Raw genomic sequence first — 21651 nt, 5'->3', positions numbered from 1 at the left:
GAGACTCACTCCGTTGGTGGCTGTCCCTGGACAACCTGTCACAAGGGATGACATTCCGCAGACCAGAGTGGGTCATTGTCACGACCGACGCCAGTCTGATGGGCTGGGGCGCGGTCTGGGGAGCCCTGAAAGCTCAGGGTCTTTGGTCTCGGGAAGAATCTCTTCTACCGATAAATATTCTGGAACTGAGAGCGATATTCAATACTCTCAAGGCTTGGCCTCAGCTAGCGAGGGCCAAGTTCATACGGTTTCAATCAGACAACATGACAACTGTTGCGTACATCAACCATCAGGGGGGAACAAGGAGTTCTCTAGCGATGGAAGAAGTGACCAAAATCGTTCTATGGGCGGAGTCTCACTCCTGCCACCTGTCCGCTATCCACATCCCAGGAGTGGAAAATTGGGAAGCGGATTTTCTGAGTCGTCAGACATTGCATCCGGGGGAGTGGGAACTCCATCCGGAAATCTTTGCCCAAGTCACTCAGCTGTGGGGCATTCCAGACATGGATCTGATGGCCTCTCGTCAGAACTTCAAAGTTCCTTGCTACGGGTCCAGATCCAGGGATCCCAAGGCGGCTCTAGTGGATGCACTAGTAGCACCTTGGACCTTCAAACTAGCTTATGTGTTCCCGCCGTTTCCTCTCATCCCCAGGCTGGTAGCCAGGATCAATCAGGAGAGGGCGTCGGTGATCTTGATAGCTCCTGCGTGGCCACGCAGGACTTGGTATGCAGATCTGGTGAATATGTCATCGGCTCCATCTTGGAAGCTACCTTTGAGACGAGACCTTCTTGTTCAGGGTCCGTTCGAACATCCGAACCTGGTTTCACTCCAGCTGACTGCTTGGAGATTGAACGCTTGATCTTATCGAAGCGAGGGTTCTCAGATTCTGTTATCGATACTCTTGTTCAGGCCAGAAAGCCTGTAACTAGAAAAATTTACCACAAAATTTGGAAAAAATATATCTGTTGGTGTGAATCTAAAGGATTCCCTTGGGACAAGGTTAAGATTCCTAAGATTCTATCCTTCCTTCAAGAAGGATTGGAAAAAGGATTATCTGCAAGTTCCCTGAAGGGACAGATTTCTGCCTTGTCTGTGTTACTTCACAAAAAGCTGGCAGCTGTGCCAGATGTTCAAGCCTTTGTTCAGGCTCTGGTTAGAATTAAGCCTGTTTACAAACCTTTGACTCCTCCTTGGAGTCTCAATTTAGTTCTTTCAGTTCTTCAGGGGGTTCCGTTTGAACCCTTACATTCCGTTGATATTAAGTTATTATCTTGGAAAGTTTTGTTTTTAGTTGCAATCTCTTCTGCTAGAAGAGTTTCAGAATTATCTGCTCTGCAGTGTTCTCCTCCTTATCTGGTGTTCCATGCAGATAAGGTGGTTTTACGTACTAAGCCTGGTTTTCTTCCAAAAGTTGTTTCTAACAAAAACATTAACCAGGAGATTATCGTACCTTCTCTGTGTCCGAAACCAGTTTCAAAGAAGGAACGTTTGTTGCACAATTTGGATGTTGTTCGCGCTCTAAAATTCTATTTAGATGCTACAAAGGATTTTAGACAAACATCTTCCTTGTTTGTTGTTTATTCTGGTAAAAGGAGAGGTCAAAAAGCAACTTCTACCTCTCTCTCTTTTTGGATTAAAAGCATCATCAGATTGGCTTACGAGACTGCCGGACGGCAGCCTCCCGAAAGAATCACAGCTCATTCCACTAGGGCTGTGGCTTCCACATGGGCCTTTAAGAACGAGGCTTCTGTTGATCAGATATGTAGGGCAGCGACTTGGTCTTCACTGCACACTTTTACCAAATTTTACAAGTTTGATACTTTTGCTTCTTCTGAGGCTATTTTTGGGAGAAAGGTTTTGCAAGCCGTGGTGCCTTCCATTTAGGTGACCTGATTTGCTCCCTCCCTTCATCCGTGTCCTAAAGCTTTGGTATTGGTTCCCACAAGTAAGGATGACGCCGTGGACCGGACACACCTATGTTGGAGAAAACAGAATTTATGTTTACCTGATAAATTACTTTCTCCAACGGTGTGTCCGGTCCACGGCCCGCCCTGGTTTTTTTAATCAGGTCTGATAATTTATTTTCTTTAACTACAGTCACCACGGTATCATATGGTTTCTCCTATGCAAATATTCCTCCTTAACGTCGGTCGAATGACTGGGGTAGGCGGAGCCTAGGAGGGATCATGTGACCAGCTTTGCTGGGCTCTTTGCCATTTCCTGTTGGGGAGGAGAATATCCCACAAGTAAGGATGACGCCGTGGACCGGACACACCGTTGGAGAAAGTAATTTATCAGGTAAACATAAATTCTGTTTTTTACACAGAACTTACTCTGCTGAGCTGAGGAAATTGTGAGGTAAAATATCTTCCTTTTTTAAATAAAGATGCTCAGGTGATATTTTCCTGTCAGCTTTTTTACAGTTATACTGCATCAGTTTCAAGTGATTTAGCATATGAGCATTGTGTCCCCTTAAACGTTGTTATATTATTACTGAAGCCACTGTGATGTGCACTTATTCTTAAAAAGCAAACATAATAAAACATATTTTTGTGTAGAGAAAAATATTTATTTTAAATTTTCCTATATATAGCATATTGTCACTTTGCCAAATAACACATTTAAATATATTTTGCTCACCCTAAAGAATGTACAGAAATGTTTTACTTTTACTAAGAGACATTTTCAGGTGCTATAAGTTTCAAGTTTCCACAAACTTCTATTTCTTTAGCTTCCATTCTGGGGTATTACCTTGTCCCTTCAGGACATTTGAGTTCAGTAAAGCTTTATTTATTTATGTGCTGCATGTCAGTATGTATTTCCTTGGGATGCGTGATACTTCATATGTATGTGGTAAACTTTGTAGATACTATTGTACAAATTATATATGTAGATTTGTTTGTGTTTTTATTGCAAGTTATGGTCTCCTTAGGCGGCATGGTTACTGATCAATATCTTGGAACTCCGTGCAATCTTCAGGGCTCTCCAGAGTTGACCACTGTTATGAAAGCAGCCTTTTCTGTGGTTTCAGTCAGAAAATGCAATGGCTTACATCAATCACCAAGGTGCTTAGCAAAGTGCTTTAGCAGTGGATTAGGTAGCCCTCATACTGATTTGGGCAGAACACATGATTGCATAATTTCAGTAATTCAGATTTTGGTGTAGACAATTGGGAATGGACTATCTTAGTCACCAGTACCTTTAACCCAGTGAATTGTTGTTGAATCAGGAGGTGTTCATGGCTTGTTGAATTTCAGGCTACCCCAAGTGACTCTAATAGATGCACTAGTGATTCTCTGGTCATTCAGTCTGATTTACACCTGTAATGTAATGTTGTATATTCTTGCACATATTTATTTTAGTCCACCTTAAGAGCTGTTCTTTTTCACTCTGAAGCTTAGCCGAACCTACCTTTTTTCCTATTTAATTACTGAGACTTTCCGTATTTGTTCAACAGAAGCAGAGATTTGCTGCTAGTAACTATAGGATTTTGCAGAGAGCTCTCATTGAAATCATCTATTTTATAATCCTGAATTTGTTCCTTGGATTTACAATTACTTTTTATCATTTTTGTAGTTAAACAGCCACATATACATCAGCTTCAACCACCAACCAGCCTCTCCTAAACAACAGCAGGATTATATACTGACTCAACTGGCATCCCTACAGATTCTCCTGGATTCTGCAGCAACCCCAAACTTAATCTAGTCCTATGCAAGTTTTTTTTTTTTAATTAAACAGGTAATGATACATTTAGCATCAATCTATGCTCTCAAAACATCAAAATTTATATTTATATACCCACATTTTCCAGTGCAAAATAGTACTTAAGAATACACTCCTTTGACAATATTTGAAATAAGATAGTAAGACATTTGGGGCTTACCAGAGCCCTAGTGGTTCCGTGGTCGTCCAACCTGATTTTCATCATTCCTCCATTTGTATTGTGATCCAAGGTAATAACTAGAATCAAACAAGAACAAGTTTCAGTCTTCAGGTTCTCAAAATTTTAATGGCTTGGTGATTTAACTCCTAGTGATGTCCCAAAGATCTGGTTAAGTTATGAATACCTTGATTCAGGCAAGGAAACCTGTCACCAGGTGTGGAAAACCTTTTAATCCTGGTCTGTTTACAAAGGGTACTCAAGTTCTTGCAGGATAGACTGTGAAAAGGCTTGTGAGCTAGTTCTCTCAAAGGTTAGATTTTGCCATTATCTATCATGCATCATAAAGAAGATTGCCAAGATTCCTGATATCCAGACCATTGCTCAGGCTTTGATCATAATCAGTCTGATTATTCAATCAGTTACTCCTTCATGGAATCTTAATCTGGTTTTGATAGCCTTTCAAGTCCCCTTCATTAGAACCTATAAGAGGTTTAGATCTTCATCTTTTATTCTGGAATGTTCTTTTCCTCTTGGCCATTTCTTCAGCCTGAAGAGTTTCTGAACTCTAAGCTTTATCTTGCAGGCCTCCTTTCTTGATTTTTCATCAGGACAAGGCTGTTCCTTGAACTAATTATTCCTTTCTGTTCACAGTGGTATCTACAGATACTATCAATCAAGAGTTTGTGCTTCCTTCTGTATGCCCAGCTCCAAAAAAATCTAAGCTTTGACTTCTTTACATGGATATTGTCTGAGCCTTACAATTCTATATTGAAGCAACAGAAGTTTTGTATGCTTTCTTTTTCTCTGTTTACCCATTTTTTTAACCTCACAAGGGTCATAAAGCTGCTTACCTTAGCTGCTTAGCTTAAAACTTTATTTCTAATGGTTGTGAGAGTCCACAAGACCTTTCTCTTGGGATTACATCATCTGGCCACCAAGAAGAGGCAAAGGCACCTCACGCCACAGCTTTAAGTATCCCTCAAACTTCCTCCTCCCTCCCAGTAGTTCTTTGCCTCATCAAGGAGAGCGCAAGGATAGAGGTGTTTGGTAATTCATTTTTAAAGAATTTTCAATAAAGTCTTTTAATTTCCCTCAATGGAAAGTTCCTAGAAGAGATGGATTTCGAGATTACTGCTGGTGTCACTATAAATCTTCTCTATGGAGTATGAATCACTGGCAAACCACTGGTGTTGCAGGGCAGTGCCTTAGCCTCCTTTTGTCTGGCATGGTTAAAGTACTTTTCCTCATTACTCACACTGTCAGTCACAGTTTCTTGGTATCAGTTCACTGCAAATTGGCGCTACAATACAGTGAGTAGTGTGAAGGGGGGTAAGTACCTGACCCTTTGACACTTTGGTCTTATGATGACTTTTATACAGAGTTCTTTAGATGTCCTTTAGTAAGGATAGCTGACCTTACTTAACCTTATAATGGGGAAGCCTCTAAGGGGAAATCCTTTATTGCATGGAACTCTGAACTTATTGTATAACCTAAGCTTGACAAGTTATTACACTTTTTTTCCTCACTAGGTGTTTTTCATGTGTGTTGTGCCATTTTGTGAGTCTTTGGGTAGTGCACTGCTGTTCCTTTAAAGGAATACGAAACCCAATTTTTTTCTTTAATGATTCAGATAGAGCATGCAATTTTAAGCAACTTTCTAATTTACTCCTATTATCAATTTTGCCTTGTTCTCTTTCTATCTTAATTTAAAAAGCAGGAATGTAATGCATGGGAGCCATTACATTTTTAGTTCGGAACCTGAGTTATGCTTGCTTATTGGTGGCTAAATGTAACCACCAAAAAGTAAGCGTTATCTAGGGTGCTGAACCTACAATGGGCCGGCTCCTAAGCTTTACATTCCTGCTTTTTAAAATAAAGATAGCAAGAGAACGAAGAAAAATAGTAAAAGTAATAGAGTAAATTAGAAAGTTACTTAAAATTGCATGCTCTATCTGAAACATGAAAGAAAAAATTTGGGTTTAGTATCCCTTTAAGTCTCAGATGTCGGTGAATCTGGCTTCGGTCTCATTCTTCACATTCTGGAGCGCTGCTGAGACAGCAGCAAGGCCCTTTCTGAAGTGAGGAGAGGCTAGATTGGTGCCATTCTGTGTCCATTTAGGGGGTTAAACTTTTTTCCCCCTGTGGAGGACGTTGTTTGGCACGCTCTCACTTATATGTTTATACAATTTATATACACACAAATACATTTATGCAGTTTTTACTGGAAACAGATATTTTTTGGAACATTTAGGGGCTCAGTACTTAATACTAAAGTGTGCAGCACACTCTTTTCATCGTCCATCCATCATAGTAAATAATTACGACTGATGCCAGTCTAATGGGCTGGGGAGCTGTTTGCGCTATCTCGGCTATTCATATTCCGGGAGTAGAAAACTGGGAGGCAGACTACACTCGAGGTATATTCAGGAGATAATCAATCAATTAGTCTGCCATTGGGGTCTTCTGAAGATAGATCTAATTACTTCTCATCTGAATCACAGAGCATGTCTGAAAACTGTTACAGTAAAAAACTTATTTTAAAATGAATATTGTTTCTGGCCACTTTGAAATGGCTGCCAAGCTCAGCCCACTGATGACACCATGATCTTGGCTGCATATAGCATCCAATCACAAAAGGCTTACTAGTTGGATTTAACAGACTGTCAATGCTATTCAGCAGTGTCTAGATGCAGCCCAGATTGTGATGTCATCAGTGGGCTGAGCTTGGCAGCCATTTCAAACTGGCCAGAAACACTATTAATTTTAAAATAACTTTTTTACGGTTCCTACTGCATGATATAGAAAGGATGCAGGAGGTTATTTGCAGCTTAATCTAAGGTAAGACTTTAAGATGACTTAGGTGTGTGTAGACTGTCCCTTTAAATAACTCTTTTGACCTTTTTTACATTATGTTTCAGGAAAAAACAAGGAATTCAATCTGTTTGGGATGTGGGCCTGTGGTCTATTTCTAGTTTTAGATGTTTTTCCCACTCTTTTCATTTGGATGATAAACAATTACTCTTACAGATATATTAATACCTTGTATATGTGTGTTAAATTTTTTTTTTGTTTTTTTCTTTCTTATCATTGTCTTAATATATTGTTACCATTAGTGTTTAATGAAATGCATTTACTTATACCTTACATATATATTTATTACTATACAATAGATTATAGTATACTATAGATAATTGTTGTTGTTTTTTGGGGGGGTTGTTTTCATTGTATAGTCTTTTTATTTAAACACAATGTTATTATTTACTGTGTTTATGGATCTTTGTAATTCTTTGATTTTTTTTTTTTTTACATTTATCATCATCAATATGGTCACATGAGATTCTATCTCTGACAAAGCATTGGTTAGCCTATGTGAAATGCTAAAAAAAAAACTATTGTCGCCTGAACTCAACCACATACAATCTATATACCAATACAGACTCCAGAAACACTCTTTAAAATATTTAGGCATTAATATTACCATGGGCCCACAGCACATGTTTAAGACAAATTATACCCCTCTATTGAATAATATACAACAAGAGCTACAATCCTGGCACAACAAAACCTTATCATGGCTAGGTAGATTGCATGCCATAAAAAATGACCATCCTACCGAAAATTCTATATATTTCTTTCATGTAATTAGCAAGAGTCCATGAGCTAGTGACGTATGGGATATACATTCCTACCAGGAGGGGCAAAGTTTCCCAAACCTCAAAATGCCTATAAATACACCCCTCACCACACCCACAAATCAGTTTTACAAACTTTGCCTCCTATAGAGGTGGTGAAGTAAGTTTGTGCTAGATTCTACGTTGATATGCGCTCCGCAGCAGGTTGGAGCCCAGTTTTCCTTTCAGCGTGCAGTGAATGTCAGAGGGATGTGAGGAGAGTATTGCCTATTTGAATTCAATGATCTCCTTCTACGGGGTCTATTTCATAGGTTCTCTGTTATCGGTCGTAGAGATTCATCTCTTACCTCCCTTTTCAGATCGACGATATACTCTTATATATACCATTACCTCTACTGATTCTCGTTTCAGTACTGGTTTGGCTTTCTACTACATGTAGATGAGTGTCCTGGGGTAAGTAAGTCTTATTTTCTGTGACACTCTAAGCTATGGTTAGGCACTTTTATATAAAGTTCTAAATATATGTATTCAAACATTTATTTGCCTTGACTCAGAATGTTCAACGTTCCTTATTTCAGACAGTCAGTTTCATATTTGGGATAATGCATATGAATATGAATCAATCAATTTTTTTTTCTTACCTTAAATTTGACTTTTTCCCTGTGGGCTGTTAGGCTCGCAGGGGCTGAAAATGCTTCATTTTATTGCGTCATTCTTGGCGCTAACTTTTTTGGCGCAAAACATTTTTTTTTCTGTTATCGGCATCATACGTATCGCCGGAAGTTGCGTCATTTTTGACGTTTTTTTGCGCCAAAAGTGTCGGCGTTCCGGATGTGGTGTCATTTTTGGCGCCAAAAGCATTTAGGCGCCAAATAATGTGGGCGTCTTTTTTTTTGGCGCTAAAAAATATGGGCGTCACTATTGTCTCCAAATTATTTAAGTCTCATTATTTATTGCTTCTGGTTGCTAGAAGCTTGTTCACTGGCATGTTTTCCCATTTCTGAAACTGTCATTTAAGGAATTTGATCAATTTTGCTTTATATGTTGTTTTTTCTATTACATATTGCAAGATGTCCCAGGTTGTCACTGAGTCATAAGATACTTCTGGAAAAACGCTGCCTGGTGCTGGATCGACCAAAGTTAAGTGTATCTGCTGTAAACTTGTTGTATCTGTTCCTCCAGCTGTTGTTTGTAATGAATGTCATGACAAACTTGTTAATGCAGATAATATTTCCTTTAGTAATGTTACATTACCTGTTGCTGTTCCGTCAACATCTAATACTCAGAGTGTTCCTGTTAACATAAGAGATTTTGTTTCTAAATCCATTAAGAAGGCCATGTCTGTTATTCCTCCTTCTAGTAAACGTAAAAGGTCTTTTAAAACTTCTCATTTTTCAGATGAATTTTTAAATGAACATCATCATTCTGATTCTGATAATGGTTCCTCTGGTTCAGAGGATTCTGTCTCAGAGGTTGATGCTGATAAATCTTCATATTTATTTAAAATGGAATTTATTCGTTCTTTACTTAAAGAAGTCTTAATTGCATTAGAAATAGAGGATTCTGGTCCTCTTGATACTAAATCCAAACGTTTAAATAAGGTTTTTAAATCTCCTGTAGTTATTCCAGAAGTTTTTCCTGTCCCTGATGCTATTTCTGAAGTAATCTCCAGGGAATGGAATAATTTGGGTAATTAATTTACTCCTTCTAAACGTTTTAAGCAATTATATCCTGTGCCATCTGACAGATTAGAGTTTTGGGACAAAATCCCTAAAGTTGATGGGGCTATCTCTACTCTTGCTAAACATACTACTATTCCTACGGCAGATAGTACTTCCTTTAAGGATCCTTTAGATAGGAAGATTGAATCCTTTCTAAGAAAAGCTTACTTATGTTCAGGTAATCTTCTTAGACCAGCTATATCTTTAGCGGATGTTGCTGCAGCTTCAACTTTTTGGTTAGAAGCTTTAGCGCAACAAATAACAGATCATAATTCTCATAGCATTGTTAATCTTCTTCAACATGCTAATAACTTTATTTGTGATGCCATCTTTGATATCATTAGAGTCGATGTCAGGTATATGTCTCTAGCTATTTTATCTAGAAGAGCTTTATGGCTTAAAACTTGGAATGCTGATATGTCTTCTAAGTCAACTTTGCTTTCCCTTTCTTTCCAGGGTAATAAATTATTTGGTTCTCAGTTGGATTCTATTATCTCAACTGTTACTGGAGGGAAAGGAACTTTTTTACCACAGGATAAAAAATCTGAAGGTAAATTTAGATCTAATAATCGTTTTCGTTCCTTTCGTCACAATAAGGAACAAAAACCTGATCCTTCACCCACAGGAGCGGTATCAGTTTGGAAACCATCTCCAGTCTGGAATAAATCCAAGCCTTTTAGAAAACCAAAGCCAGCTCCCAAGTCCACATGAAGGTACAGCCCTCATTCCAGCCCAGCTGGTAGGGGGCAGTTTACGTTTTTTCAAAGAAATTTGGATCAATTCAATTCACAATCTTTGGATTCAGAACATTGTTTCAGAAGGGTACAAAATTGGCTTCAAGATAAGGCCTCCTGCAAAGAGATTTTTTCTTTCCCGTGTCCCAGTAAATCCAGCGAAAGCTCAAGCATTTCTGAAATGTGTTTCAGATCTAGAGTTTGGATCAAATATATAGAGGCGCTGGTCTTGAATCTCGTATATATTGACGTACACACTGAAGAAAGAAACTTAACTTGTGATTTGCAGGAGTTAACAACAAAATAATGTGCAGTATACTCACTCCGAAAATTTCAGAGTTCAGCTTCTTTAAAAGGATCTTTGTCCCAGTTTTCCCACACTGTGTTTTAGTATCTGTAGATAATGAAAATTGCACTGCAGGTAATTGTATCTTTTGTGTGATAAAATGTGCAATATACTCACTCCGATAAATTCGGAATCCGGCTCCTCAAAAGGTGATATATAACTTGAATTTACTTCCAAAAAAGGCAGCAAAATACTTGTTGTAGCAAACAAATATTTATTAAAACATGGTTAAAAAGCTCTTATTTATCTTGGCTCTACGCGTTTCAACGATTGAATCGTCTTTTTCAAGAGCAGTAAAAAACAATTGGAAGGACTTCCGAATTTATCGGAGTGAGTATATTGCACATTTTATCACACAAAAGATACAATTACCTGCAGTGCAATTTTCATTATCTACAGATACTAAAACACAGTGTGGGAAAACTGGGACAAAGATCCTTTTAAAGAAGCTGAACTCTGAAATTTTCGGAGTGAGTATACTGCACATTATTTTGTTGTTAACTCCTGCAAATCACAAGTTAAGTTTCTTTCTTCAGTGTGTACGTCAATATATACGAGATTCAAGACCAGCGCCTCTATATATTTGATCCATATTCTACTCACAGTCCTGTTGGGAGAGACTGTTAGAGGGCAGCGGTCACTTAAGAGGGGAGTATTGTGCTCTATTCTAGTCATCCTGTACATTGTGTTGTTAGCATCTCACATATCTGTATAGTTCTTGTTTATTATTCAGATCTAGAGTTGGCTGGAGTAATTATGCCAGTTCCAGTTCTGGAACAGGGGCTGGGGTTTTATTAAAATCTCTTCATTGTACCAAAGAAGGAGAATTCCTTCAGACCAGTTCTGGATCTAAAAATATTGAATCGTTATGTAAGGATACCAACATTCAAAATGGTAACTATAAGGACTATCCTGCCTTTTGTTCAGCAAGGGCATTATATGTCCACAATAGATTTACAGGATGCATATCTGCATATTCCGATTCATCCAGATCACTATCAGTTTCTGAGATTCTCTTTCCTAGACAAGCATTACCAGTTTGTGGCTCTGCCGTTTGGCCTAGCAACAGCTCCAATAATTTTTACAAAGGTTCTCGGTGCCCTTCTGTCTGTAATCAGAGAACAGGGTATTGTGGTATTTCCTTATTTGGACGATATCTTGGTACTTGCTCAGTCTTCACATTTAGCAGAATCTCATACGAATCAACTTGTGTTGTTTCTTCAAGATCATGGTTGGAGGATCAATTTACCGAAAAGTTCATTGATTCCTCAGACAAGGGTAATCTTTTTAGGTTTCCAGATAGATTCAGTGTCCATGACTCTGTCTCTGACAGACAAGAGACATCTAAAATTGATCTCAGCTTGTCGAAACCTTCAATCACAATCATTCCCTTCGGTAGCCTTATGCATGGAAATTTTAGGTCTTATGACTGCTGCATCGGACGCGATCCCCTTTGCTCGTTTTCACATGCGACCTCTTCAGCTCTGTATGCTGAACCAGTGGTGCAGGGATTACACAAAGATATCTCAATTAATATCTTTAAAACCGATTGTACGACACTCTCTGATGTGGTGGACAGATCACCATCGTTTAGTTCAGGGGGCTTCTTTTGTTCTTCCGACCTGGACTGTAATTTTAACAGATGCAAGTCTGACAGGTTGGGGAGCTGTTTGGGGGTCTCTGACAGCACAAGGGGTTTGGGAATCTCAGGAGGTGAGATTACCAATCAATATTTTGGAACTCCATGCAATTTTCAGAGCTCTTCAGTTATGGCCTCTTCTAAAGAGAGAATCGTTCATTTGTTTTCAGACAGACAATGTCACAACTGTGGCATACATCAATCATCAAGGAGGGACTCACAGTCCTCTGGCTATGAAAGAAGTATCTCGAATACTGGTATGGGCAGAATCCAGCTCCTGTCTAATTTCTGCGGTTCATATCCCAGGTATAGACAATTGGGAAGCGGATTATCTCAGTCACCAAATGTTACATCCGGGCGAATGGTCTCTTCACCCAGAGGTTTTTCTTCAGATTGTTCAAATGTGGGGACTTCCAGAAATAGATCTGATGGCTTCTCATCTAAACAAGAAACTTCCCAGGTATCTGTCCAGATCCAGGGATCCTCAGGCGGAAGCAGTGGATACATTGTCACTTCCTTGGAAGTATCATCCTGCCTATCTCTTTCCGCCTCTAGTTTTTCTTCCAAGAGTAATCTCCAAGATTCTGAAGGAATGCTCGTTTGTTCTGCTGGTGGCTCCAGCATGGCCTCACAGGTTTTGGTATGCGGATCTTGTCCGGATGGCCTCTTGCCAACCGTGGACTCTTCCATTAAGACCAGACCTTCTGTCGCAAGGTCCTTTTTTCCATCAGGATCTCAAATCCTTAAATTTAAAGGTATGGAGATTGAACACTTGATTCTTAGTCAAAGAGGTTTCTCTGACTCTGTGATTAATACTATGTTACAGGCTCGTAAATCTGTATCTAGGAAGATATATTATAGAGTCTGGAAGACTTACATTTCTTGGTGTCTTTCTCATCATTTTTCCTGGCATTCTTTTAGAATTCCGAGAATTTTACAGTTTCTTCAGGATGGTTTGGATAAAGGTTTGTCTGCAAGTTCTTTGAAAGGACAAATCTCTGCTCTTTCTGTTCTTTTTCACAGAAAGATTGTTAATCTTCCTGATATTCATTGTTTTGTACAAGCTTTGGTTCGTATAAAACCTGTTATTAAGTCAATTTCTCCTCCTTGGAGTTTGAATTTGGTTCTGGGGGCTCTTCAAGCTCCTCCGTTTGAACCTATGCATTCATTGGACATTAAATTACTTTCTTGGAAAGTTTTGTTTCTTTTGGCCATCTCTTCTGCTAGAAGAGTTTCTGAGTTATCTGCTCTTTCTTGTGAGTCTCCTTTTCTGATTTTTCATCAGGATAAGGCGGTGTTGCGAACTTCTTTTAAATTTTTACCTAAGGTTGTGAATTCTAACAACATTAGTAGAGAAATTGTGGTTCCTTCATTATGTCCTAATCCTAAGAATTCTAAGGAGAAATCATTGCATTCTTTGGATGTAGTTAGAGCTTTGAAATATTATGTTGAAGCTACTAAGAATTTCCGAAAGACTTCTAGTCTATTTGTTATCTTTTCCGGTTCTAGGAAAGGTCAGAAGGCCTCTGCCATTTCTTTGTCATCTTGGTTAAAATCTTTAATTCATCATGCCTATGTCGAGTCGGGTAAAACTCCGCCTCAAAGGATTACAGCTCATTCTACTAGGTCAGTTTCTACTTCCTGGGCGTTTAGGAATGAAGCTTCGGTTGATCAGATTTGCAAAGCAGCAAGTTGGTCTTCTTTGCATACTTTTACTAAATTCTACCATTTTGATGTGTTTTCTTCTTCTGAAGCAGTTTTTGGTAGAAAAGTACTTCAGGCAGCTGTTTCAGTTTGATTCTTCTGCTTATATTTTCAATTTAAACTTTATTTTTGGGTGTGGATTATTTTCAGCGGAATTGGCTGTCTTTATTTTATCCCTCCCTCTCTAGTGACTCTTGCGTGGAAGATCCACATCTTGGGTAGTCATTATCCCATACGTCACTAGCTCATGGACTCTTGCTAATTACATGAAAGAAAACATAATTTATGTAAGAACTTACCTGATAAATTCATTTCTTTCATATTAGCAAGAGTCCATGAGGCCCACCCTTTTTGTGGTGGTTATGATTTTTTTTTATAAAACACAATTATTCCAATTCCTTATTTATTTTATGCTTTCACACTTTTTTCTTATCACCCCACTTCTTGGCTATGCTTTAACTGATTTGTGGGTGTGGTGAGGGGTGTATTTATAGGCATTCTGAGGTTTGGGAAACTTTGCCCCTCCTGGTAGGAATGTATATCCCATACGTCACTAGCTCATGGACTCTTGCTAATATGAAAGAAATGAATTTATCAGGTAAGTTCTTACATAAATTATGTTTTTTCAGACTATCCCACTAGCGTTGCCCAAATCCTTTTTTAATAAACTTCAAAACTTGCTCAACAATTATTTATGGAATAACAAACGCCCTAGGATTGCAAAAAATGTCATTTATCGCCCTAAATTACAGGGAGGACTGGGAATGCCGAATATATATTACTATTTCTTGGCGTGCACATTAACACGGATAATTGACTGGTGTAAACACAGCACTAATAAAGAATGGGTAAGACTGGACCATGACCTGGCACAAAATTCCCAATTAGGGGCAAGCTGCTGGGTACCACATATTCATAAGCCCATGAACCCATCTACATCGGAAATAACTAGATTAACATTAAAAATATGGGATAAATGTCTTATTAACTTTCCGATGATTTCTAGTATACCATCCCCCCTGACGCCCCTGAAATATAACGAAGAAGCACAAAGATCACAGCATACTCAATATGTAAGGGGCTTAACCTTAAGAGATGTGATACCGTGTAGTCTGGCCATAGAAAATAAATCCCTTAAGCCCAAAACAGTTTTGCAAGAAACGTTAGGAAGTTATTTTAATCCGTGGTTTAGATATTTTCAATTGAACCATGACGTTACCACACATACCAAACGCACCCAATTCTATAGACCTATATCTCCTTTTGAATCTTTATGTAGATCTGATATATATTCAAAAGTTTCACTTTCATTAATATATAAAATGCTTCTGGAATACCACTCTAAATGCCTCCCGACGTATACAAACAAATGGTCAGAGGAACTTCAAACACCCATAACCCCGGAACAATGGGCAAAAATATTTAAAAACATGTGCCTACACACATCATCCGTAGCACAACTGGAATCAAATTTAAAGCTGCTTTGCAGATGGTACAAAACCCCAGTTAAACTAGCTGCAATCTACAACCTTAGGGATAATAAATGTTGGAGAGCATGTGGGGGAGTAGGTAATTACCAGCATATCTGGTGGATGTGCCCTAATATTGGTCAATATTGGAAAGATATTCATATAGCCATCAAACAGACACTTAATATTGAAATGCCCTTTGACCCCCTCATATTTCTATTCAATAATATACCAAATATTAAATGTAAACTGAGACGACGGCTTATGGTTATACTACTTAATTGTGCTAGGAGGCTAATACGAAGAAAATGGAAGTCAACAGTAGCCCCTTCAATCTCAAAATGGCGCTCATTGGTTAATTATACGCTGGCAATGGAAAGGTATCACTATATTGTTACAAAGAGATTGGATGACTTCTTAGCTATAAACTTTATATGGGAGGAATATAGCCACTCCACACAAAGTACTGGGTAAAACACACCACATGTCTAATACAATATAAAACAATTCTATGTATAAGAGAACCCTGAGATACCGGCTAAAAGGATATACTAACTTATAGTAATATAAGATTCGAGAATGTGACTAGTAGAAATTTACTATATCATGTACAAAGGATATAATATTGGGTATACTGTTGTACTATGTCTAATCCCATTTCAATTGTAACCACTCCCCTTTTGTACTCTTCAATATATGTTGTAACCTGTATTGATTGTTATTTTTCTTTTACTTTAATAAAGAAAATTTTCAAAAAAAAAAAAAAAATTATTGTCATAGCTGGTGGTCTACTGTTACTTTTTTCAATGAAGAGTTCACATAGAGCATAGCATTGTCTTTTTGCATGCTACACGGCTCCTCACATTTCCTGATTAATAGCAAAACATATGTGAAATGTAAAGAAAATATAACTAACTGATCACATGAAACATTTTAGTTACTGATCACATGAAACATTTTAAGTACTAGTTAATTATTATTATTTTTTCTATTTTCTTTTTCTATTTCACCTTTTCCATGAATCATGCTAGCAAGAGGCAGTCGCATTCCTCGACCTAGTGTGAGTCAGGGGTGTAGCAGGGAGGCGAGTCGTGAAAGCAGCAGGAATACAAGCCCTGTCCGCTCTTTTCAACCCCTTCGTAAGTAGATATGCAGACCCATTTATTTTCCATGATTTACAATCTGCGTTTTATCTTGAGATAATTACATCGTCATATGTCTTATTTAATTTTATTTACCTTGTTTGTGTTTTACCAAATCAAATTGGTTTGCAACTTTCTATGCACTTGTTTAAACTGAATGTAAATTTTGATGCTAAAGTGCCCGGTTTTTAAAAATTTGATTAAAAACAGGGGCACTTTAATTCATCAAAATTTACATTTCACTCCTGTTGTGAAAAAATACTTACCTTTTAATCTTGACAGCAGCTCCAGCTTCCTCCACCCGTCGCAAAGCCTCTTCCTGGGTCTAAAATGAGGAATCTGGCTTCCTCCAATCACGGCATTTAATCAGACACTGATTCCCCCGGGGGGGGGGGGGAGCCGTGATTGGAGGATGACCTATCGATCATTTCTGACATCAGAAATGACTTGCAATGACCGGAGGAAGCTGCTGTCAAGTTTAAAAGGTAAGTTTATTTTCACAACACGAGTGAAATGTAAATTTTGATGAATTAAAGTGCCCCTGTTTTTAATCAAATTTTTAAAAACCGGGCACTTTAGCATCAAAATTTACATTCACTTTAAACCTTTTTCAAGAAAATATTACATTTTTATTGCAGTTCTTCTATAGTTTAAGGTGGCAGTAAACTGTTTGGGCACAAATACAATTGCAGTGCTATTGTTGTTCCTATTTTACCAGTAGCTCCCTTCAAAGCTATTTTCCTATTTTAACCCCTTACATGAGCTATTTAGTGAAGTTCTGCATACAGGGTGTTGCCATCTTAAACTTGAGGCATTCTCGCACCTTGTGACAGAAGCGGTGCACATTCATAAATCAGTTAGGTTGCCAGCTTTTTAACAGCTGTATCAAGTTCTTCAGGTTAGCGAACATGATACATAGTAGGAACGTTACATTTTTGCAGTGGTTTCATTGTTTTTTTATAATTCCTTTGGGCTTTTTAAATATATTTTATGTATCTTTTAAATTATATAAAAACTGCAAAAAAAAAGCTCAACAGTATATGTGATAAAATTTCTGATTGGTGAATGTGCACCAATTATGTCACAGGTTGAGAGAACGCTTAAGTTCCAAGATGGGGTGACCAATATGCCGAACTTCATTGGCACCTGTGAGGGGTTAGACAAAAAGCAACTTTGAAAAGAGCTTCTGGCACAGAATGAAAAAAAAGTGAAGAGGAAGTATAATATTTTAGTTCTGTCAAGCAGTTTTATGTCCCTTTTAAGTTTCTTTGCTAAATCACATTTTTTAAGTGCTTGGAACTGGATTGTATGTATACACATATAAATGGTGGGAAGTAAGTGTTTATCTTGCTATGTTACGTTTTGGATGAGAAGTAGAGACACCTACATTACAAAGCAATGCTCAAAAAAGGCCCCCAAGAGATATTGTGTTGCTGTTTGCATTTGTCTGAAAAAAAAAACACAAAACAGCAAGCCCTTTATTAACACATAAACAATCAAACATATTACTGTATACTGTTCATAAAATGTTCATTCCTTAGTTCATTTGTTACCCAGTTTACGTTACCTACTATCCAATTATAATACACCAATGTCCCTCTCAGTTGATTTTCTCTACTGTCCAGCAAATAGAAGTTAGCTTTCATAATTGTTCTCAGTCTATCCTGACTCCATTAGTTGATGTCTTATTAAGAATATATAAATAATATAAATCCTGGTGGTTTCTAAATGTTGCAAAATGAGGTTATATGTATTTATGATTTTATAGGAGCCCAACCTTGCCAGAGTACAGAGCCTGTCAATATTGGTAGATTCACCAGACAGTAGACTGTCTGCTTTTAACTTGGTTATATAGTGCCTACATTGAAAATAGGAAAATTTATGAGTGTCCGGTAGGCCATAAGAGTTTCTAAGGTCCTGGAAGGTCGCAACCTCCAAAGTCAATGGGTTAATCAGCTGTTTAAGTGTCGTAAGATGTCATGATTGTCAGAGTTTAAATGCCTCCGTGCTGAATCCTGGTAAAAATTGCAGATTGCCCTGGATCGGTAAATGCTTACTAACCAATTTTTTTAACTCCCCATAACCTACATAATTTAGCCCAAGCTCTCAGGGGATCCCTTTACAGAATGTGGTTTTGTATGTGAGATGGAAGTGATGTAATGTCTGCATGGGGGAGGAAAGCTATATGAATCGGTTTAATGAGGTTAGCATCTATGTCCAGGGGAGTAAACCAGCCATTTCCAACTAGCCAGTCCAAGATTAATTTTGTTAGTGTGGCCCAATTGTGCCATGAGATGCTAGGAAGGCGCAGCCCTCCTCTACAAATCAGCATTGCTAGGTAGGTTTTCCAATCCTATGCTTCCTCCCTCTCCATATGAACGGTCCTGGAGCGGATTGCAAGGAATTAGTGTCTCGTTGAGTAAGGAGGAGTGGCAATATCTGCAGAGGGTAAAGGAGTTTAGGCAGTGTGACCATCTTCAAAAGATGGATCCTACCTGAGAGGGAAAGAGGTAGACCAGCCCGTCGCGATAACAACAATTTTATATTTTGGACAGTATGTCAGAGATTAGGGTGGTATAGCTTATTAGGGTTTACATGTATGTAAATTTCCAGATATTTAAATGACCCATCTGTAATTTTAAGTCCAGAGTCCACTAGTGTAGTGTTTGATGTGTTTTGCAATCAAGTAACCTCAGACTTGTCGATGTTGATTTTGTAGCCCGAAAAGGTGCCAAAATTGTTAATTACGTTGAAAAGGCTATTCAAATTAGTATGGGGTTACCTACAAAGAGTAGCAAGTAGTCGGCATATAGTGATAGATGTTGAGGACTGTCAAATAGGTCTAAACCCTTGCAATTCTGTCTGATGTAACACGCCAGAGGCTCAATAGCCAAATCAAACAGCAGAGGGGAGAGAGGGCAACCCTGTCTTGTCCCTCTCTGCAACTCAAACGAAGGGGAGAGCCATCCGTTGATTATCAGGGACGCCCTAGGGGCAGTGTATAGTCTTTGAAGGAAGTTGTTGCACAAACAGAAGTCTGTAAAAAAAAACAACGGTTAGGCCAAATTTAGCTAAAGAAGTCCGTAAGTGGTCCTATTCTATCCTATCGAACGCCTTTCTCTGTCTCATGCAAAAAGGCATGCATCCGGTAACTTAGTAGGATTAGGGGAGCAATTGTTATACTAATAATAAGATGAGATCGCTAAGGTTCTCCGTATATTTATCACTGAGGACCTGTCTGTGACAAATCCAGTCTGGTCAGCATGAACAATGGATGGCAGAACCTGTGCTAGTCTGTCCGCTAAAATTTTAGTGAGTAATTTATAATCTCCATTGAGGAGTGAAATCGGTCGGTAGGAGGATGTATGAAAAGGGTCTCTGTCTGGCTTAAGCAAAAGGCAAATATTGGTTTCTGAAAATCTACTGTCCATCTGGGAAGATCCCTCCATTTAGGCTGTGTACAAGGAAGATAGAGTAGGAGCAATCTCCTTCCCTAGGAGTTTATAGAATTCTGAAGGCAGGCCATCCGGGCCTGCCACTTTCCCTAGCTTGGCCTTCCGTATGGCCTTGAGTACCTCCACTGGGTTCTGCGCCCTCCACACATCAACCAAGTCTAAAGTGTTTTTAAAGGAGCTTATCAAGGCCACTTCTCTTTTGTTTTTTACCAAGCGTTGTGTTTGATAAAAATGTGAGGAAGTAGTGCCCTCAACGTTCCACAAAATTATTTTAAGTCGTGAAGCCATAATAAAAAACTAAAAAGAATCCTACTATGAAACTGTTCATCATTAATGGTAGTAACATTAAGGGGATACTAATAAGGGAACTTAAGGAGGCGGGAGAAAGCACACGTTCCAAAGGAGAGGCCCAAGTGGTGAAAGAGATATTATCTGCTTCAACGTGTGATATGTTACTAATGGAGGGAGCAATGGTACTTACTACCTGGTGCCTCCGGGGAACGTGTCTTTGGTGAGTATAGTGAGTATGGCCTGTAGGGGGCGAAACTGCAGCCACTCCAGAGACATCCTGGCAGTAAACAAAGAAACAGGCAATGATTAGAAGTGGTGGTACAGATGAAAACACATAACAAATAAGATAAGGCCATGCTTGTTGACAAATTTTCATATAGCTCTCCACCGTATATAGGAACTCTGACCAGAAGGGGCAGAGATTAGATAAGGGGCATATGAAATGAAAATTAGGTACTTTGCTAATATACAGTACAGGTTCTGTGTAAGTAACGCAAAATCATAGGTTACCCTCCCTGTGTAATGAGATGGCCACCACAGGACACTAAATGGATGGGGGCAGAAGTAACTCAGAAAAGGGCAACAACTTAGTGAGATAACACTATGTGACCTATATTCCCCATATGGGACATGGAACCAATATAGGTAAACATTATAAACCCTGGGCAACACAACATTTGATGAGCAGTAAGAATCATAAAGACAACTGTTACAAACATGTAAAAAACATACATAACTTTATACATTGTAAACCATGAAAAGATCCCTGAGAGAGATACCAAGATATATACTCAGTTTAGTAGCCTCAACCATTGTCCTGCCTTCTTTCGGAAGCCAAGAAAGCCTGCACCGCTGCAGGGGAATGGAAAATCTTGGGTCCTGAAACAGTCTGAAGCCTCAGTTTCGCAGGAAACAAAAGGGCTACTTGATGGCCCTGCTCATGCAGTTGAGAACACAGTGGTTCAAAATATTTGCGTCTTTTGGTGACAGCTGAAAAGTCCTGAAAGATTAGGAAATGTTGTTCCTCAAATTTGACCTCTTTAGCACTCTATAAACTCTCAGGATTGCTAATTTGTCTTGATAATTCAGGTATTTAAAGATAACTTGGCGGGGCCTATCTTTCAGGTTACCCAGGTGTCTGTCTGGGCCTATTTGATGTGCTCTCTCAACATTGAATGGTAAATAATCTAAAGGCATTCCCAGAAGCTTAGGAAGCGTGGATGAAGTAAAGAGCAATACATATTTGTCTTTAAGCAATTCAGGCACACCAACTATGCGTAGATTGTTTCTCCTACTACGATTTTCCAAATCCTCTACCTTGTATTGTAGATATTGATTCTGCTTTAAATAGATTTTTAAGAGAGCCGTCTGACTCTTGTTGTCTGTCCTTCACTCCAGAGATCCTTTGTTCGGCCGCTGTAATGCATGTGGAAAATACTCTGACTTTGCTAGTTAGTGTGTGTCCATACCAGCCTGCAGGGAGTCCATTTTCGAAAAACTTAAGAAAAAAAAGCTTTGAGATCCTGCAGCAGTGAGCCATGGTCACCTGGGGAATTAATCCCATTTTCTCTTGGAGGAAAATTTGAGGCATGTATCTCCACAGCCTGGTGTGTTTTTATATCCTGTGTTTT

General features: G+C 38.7%; 1 protein-coding gene across 1 annotated transcript in view; it reads left to right on the top strand.

Annotated features, from left to right (window-relative positions):
- The window catches only part of LOC128661553 (CLIP-associating protein 2-like), an 898219-nt gene that overhangs the window by 507158 nt on the left and 369410 nt on the right, over nt 1-21651 (top strand). The window contains exon 15 of the mRNA XM_053715796.1: nt 16164-16271. Coding sequence (XP_053571771.1) covers nt 16164-16271 — 108 coding nt within the window. The remainder of the gene's footprint in view (nt 1-16163; nt 16272-21651) is intronic.

This window comes from Bombina bombina, chromosome 5 (genome assembly GCF_027579735.1).
Source record: "Bombina bombina isolate aBomBom1 chromosome 5, aBomBom1.pri, whole genome shotgun sequence".
NCBI lineage: Eukaryota > Metazoa > Chordata > Amphibia > Anura > Bombinatoridae > Bombina > Bombina bombina.
Note: the sequence above shows the minus strand (reverse complement) of the source record. Positions and strands in the feature narration are given on the sequence as shown.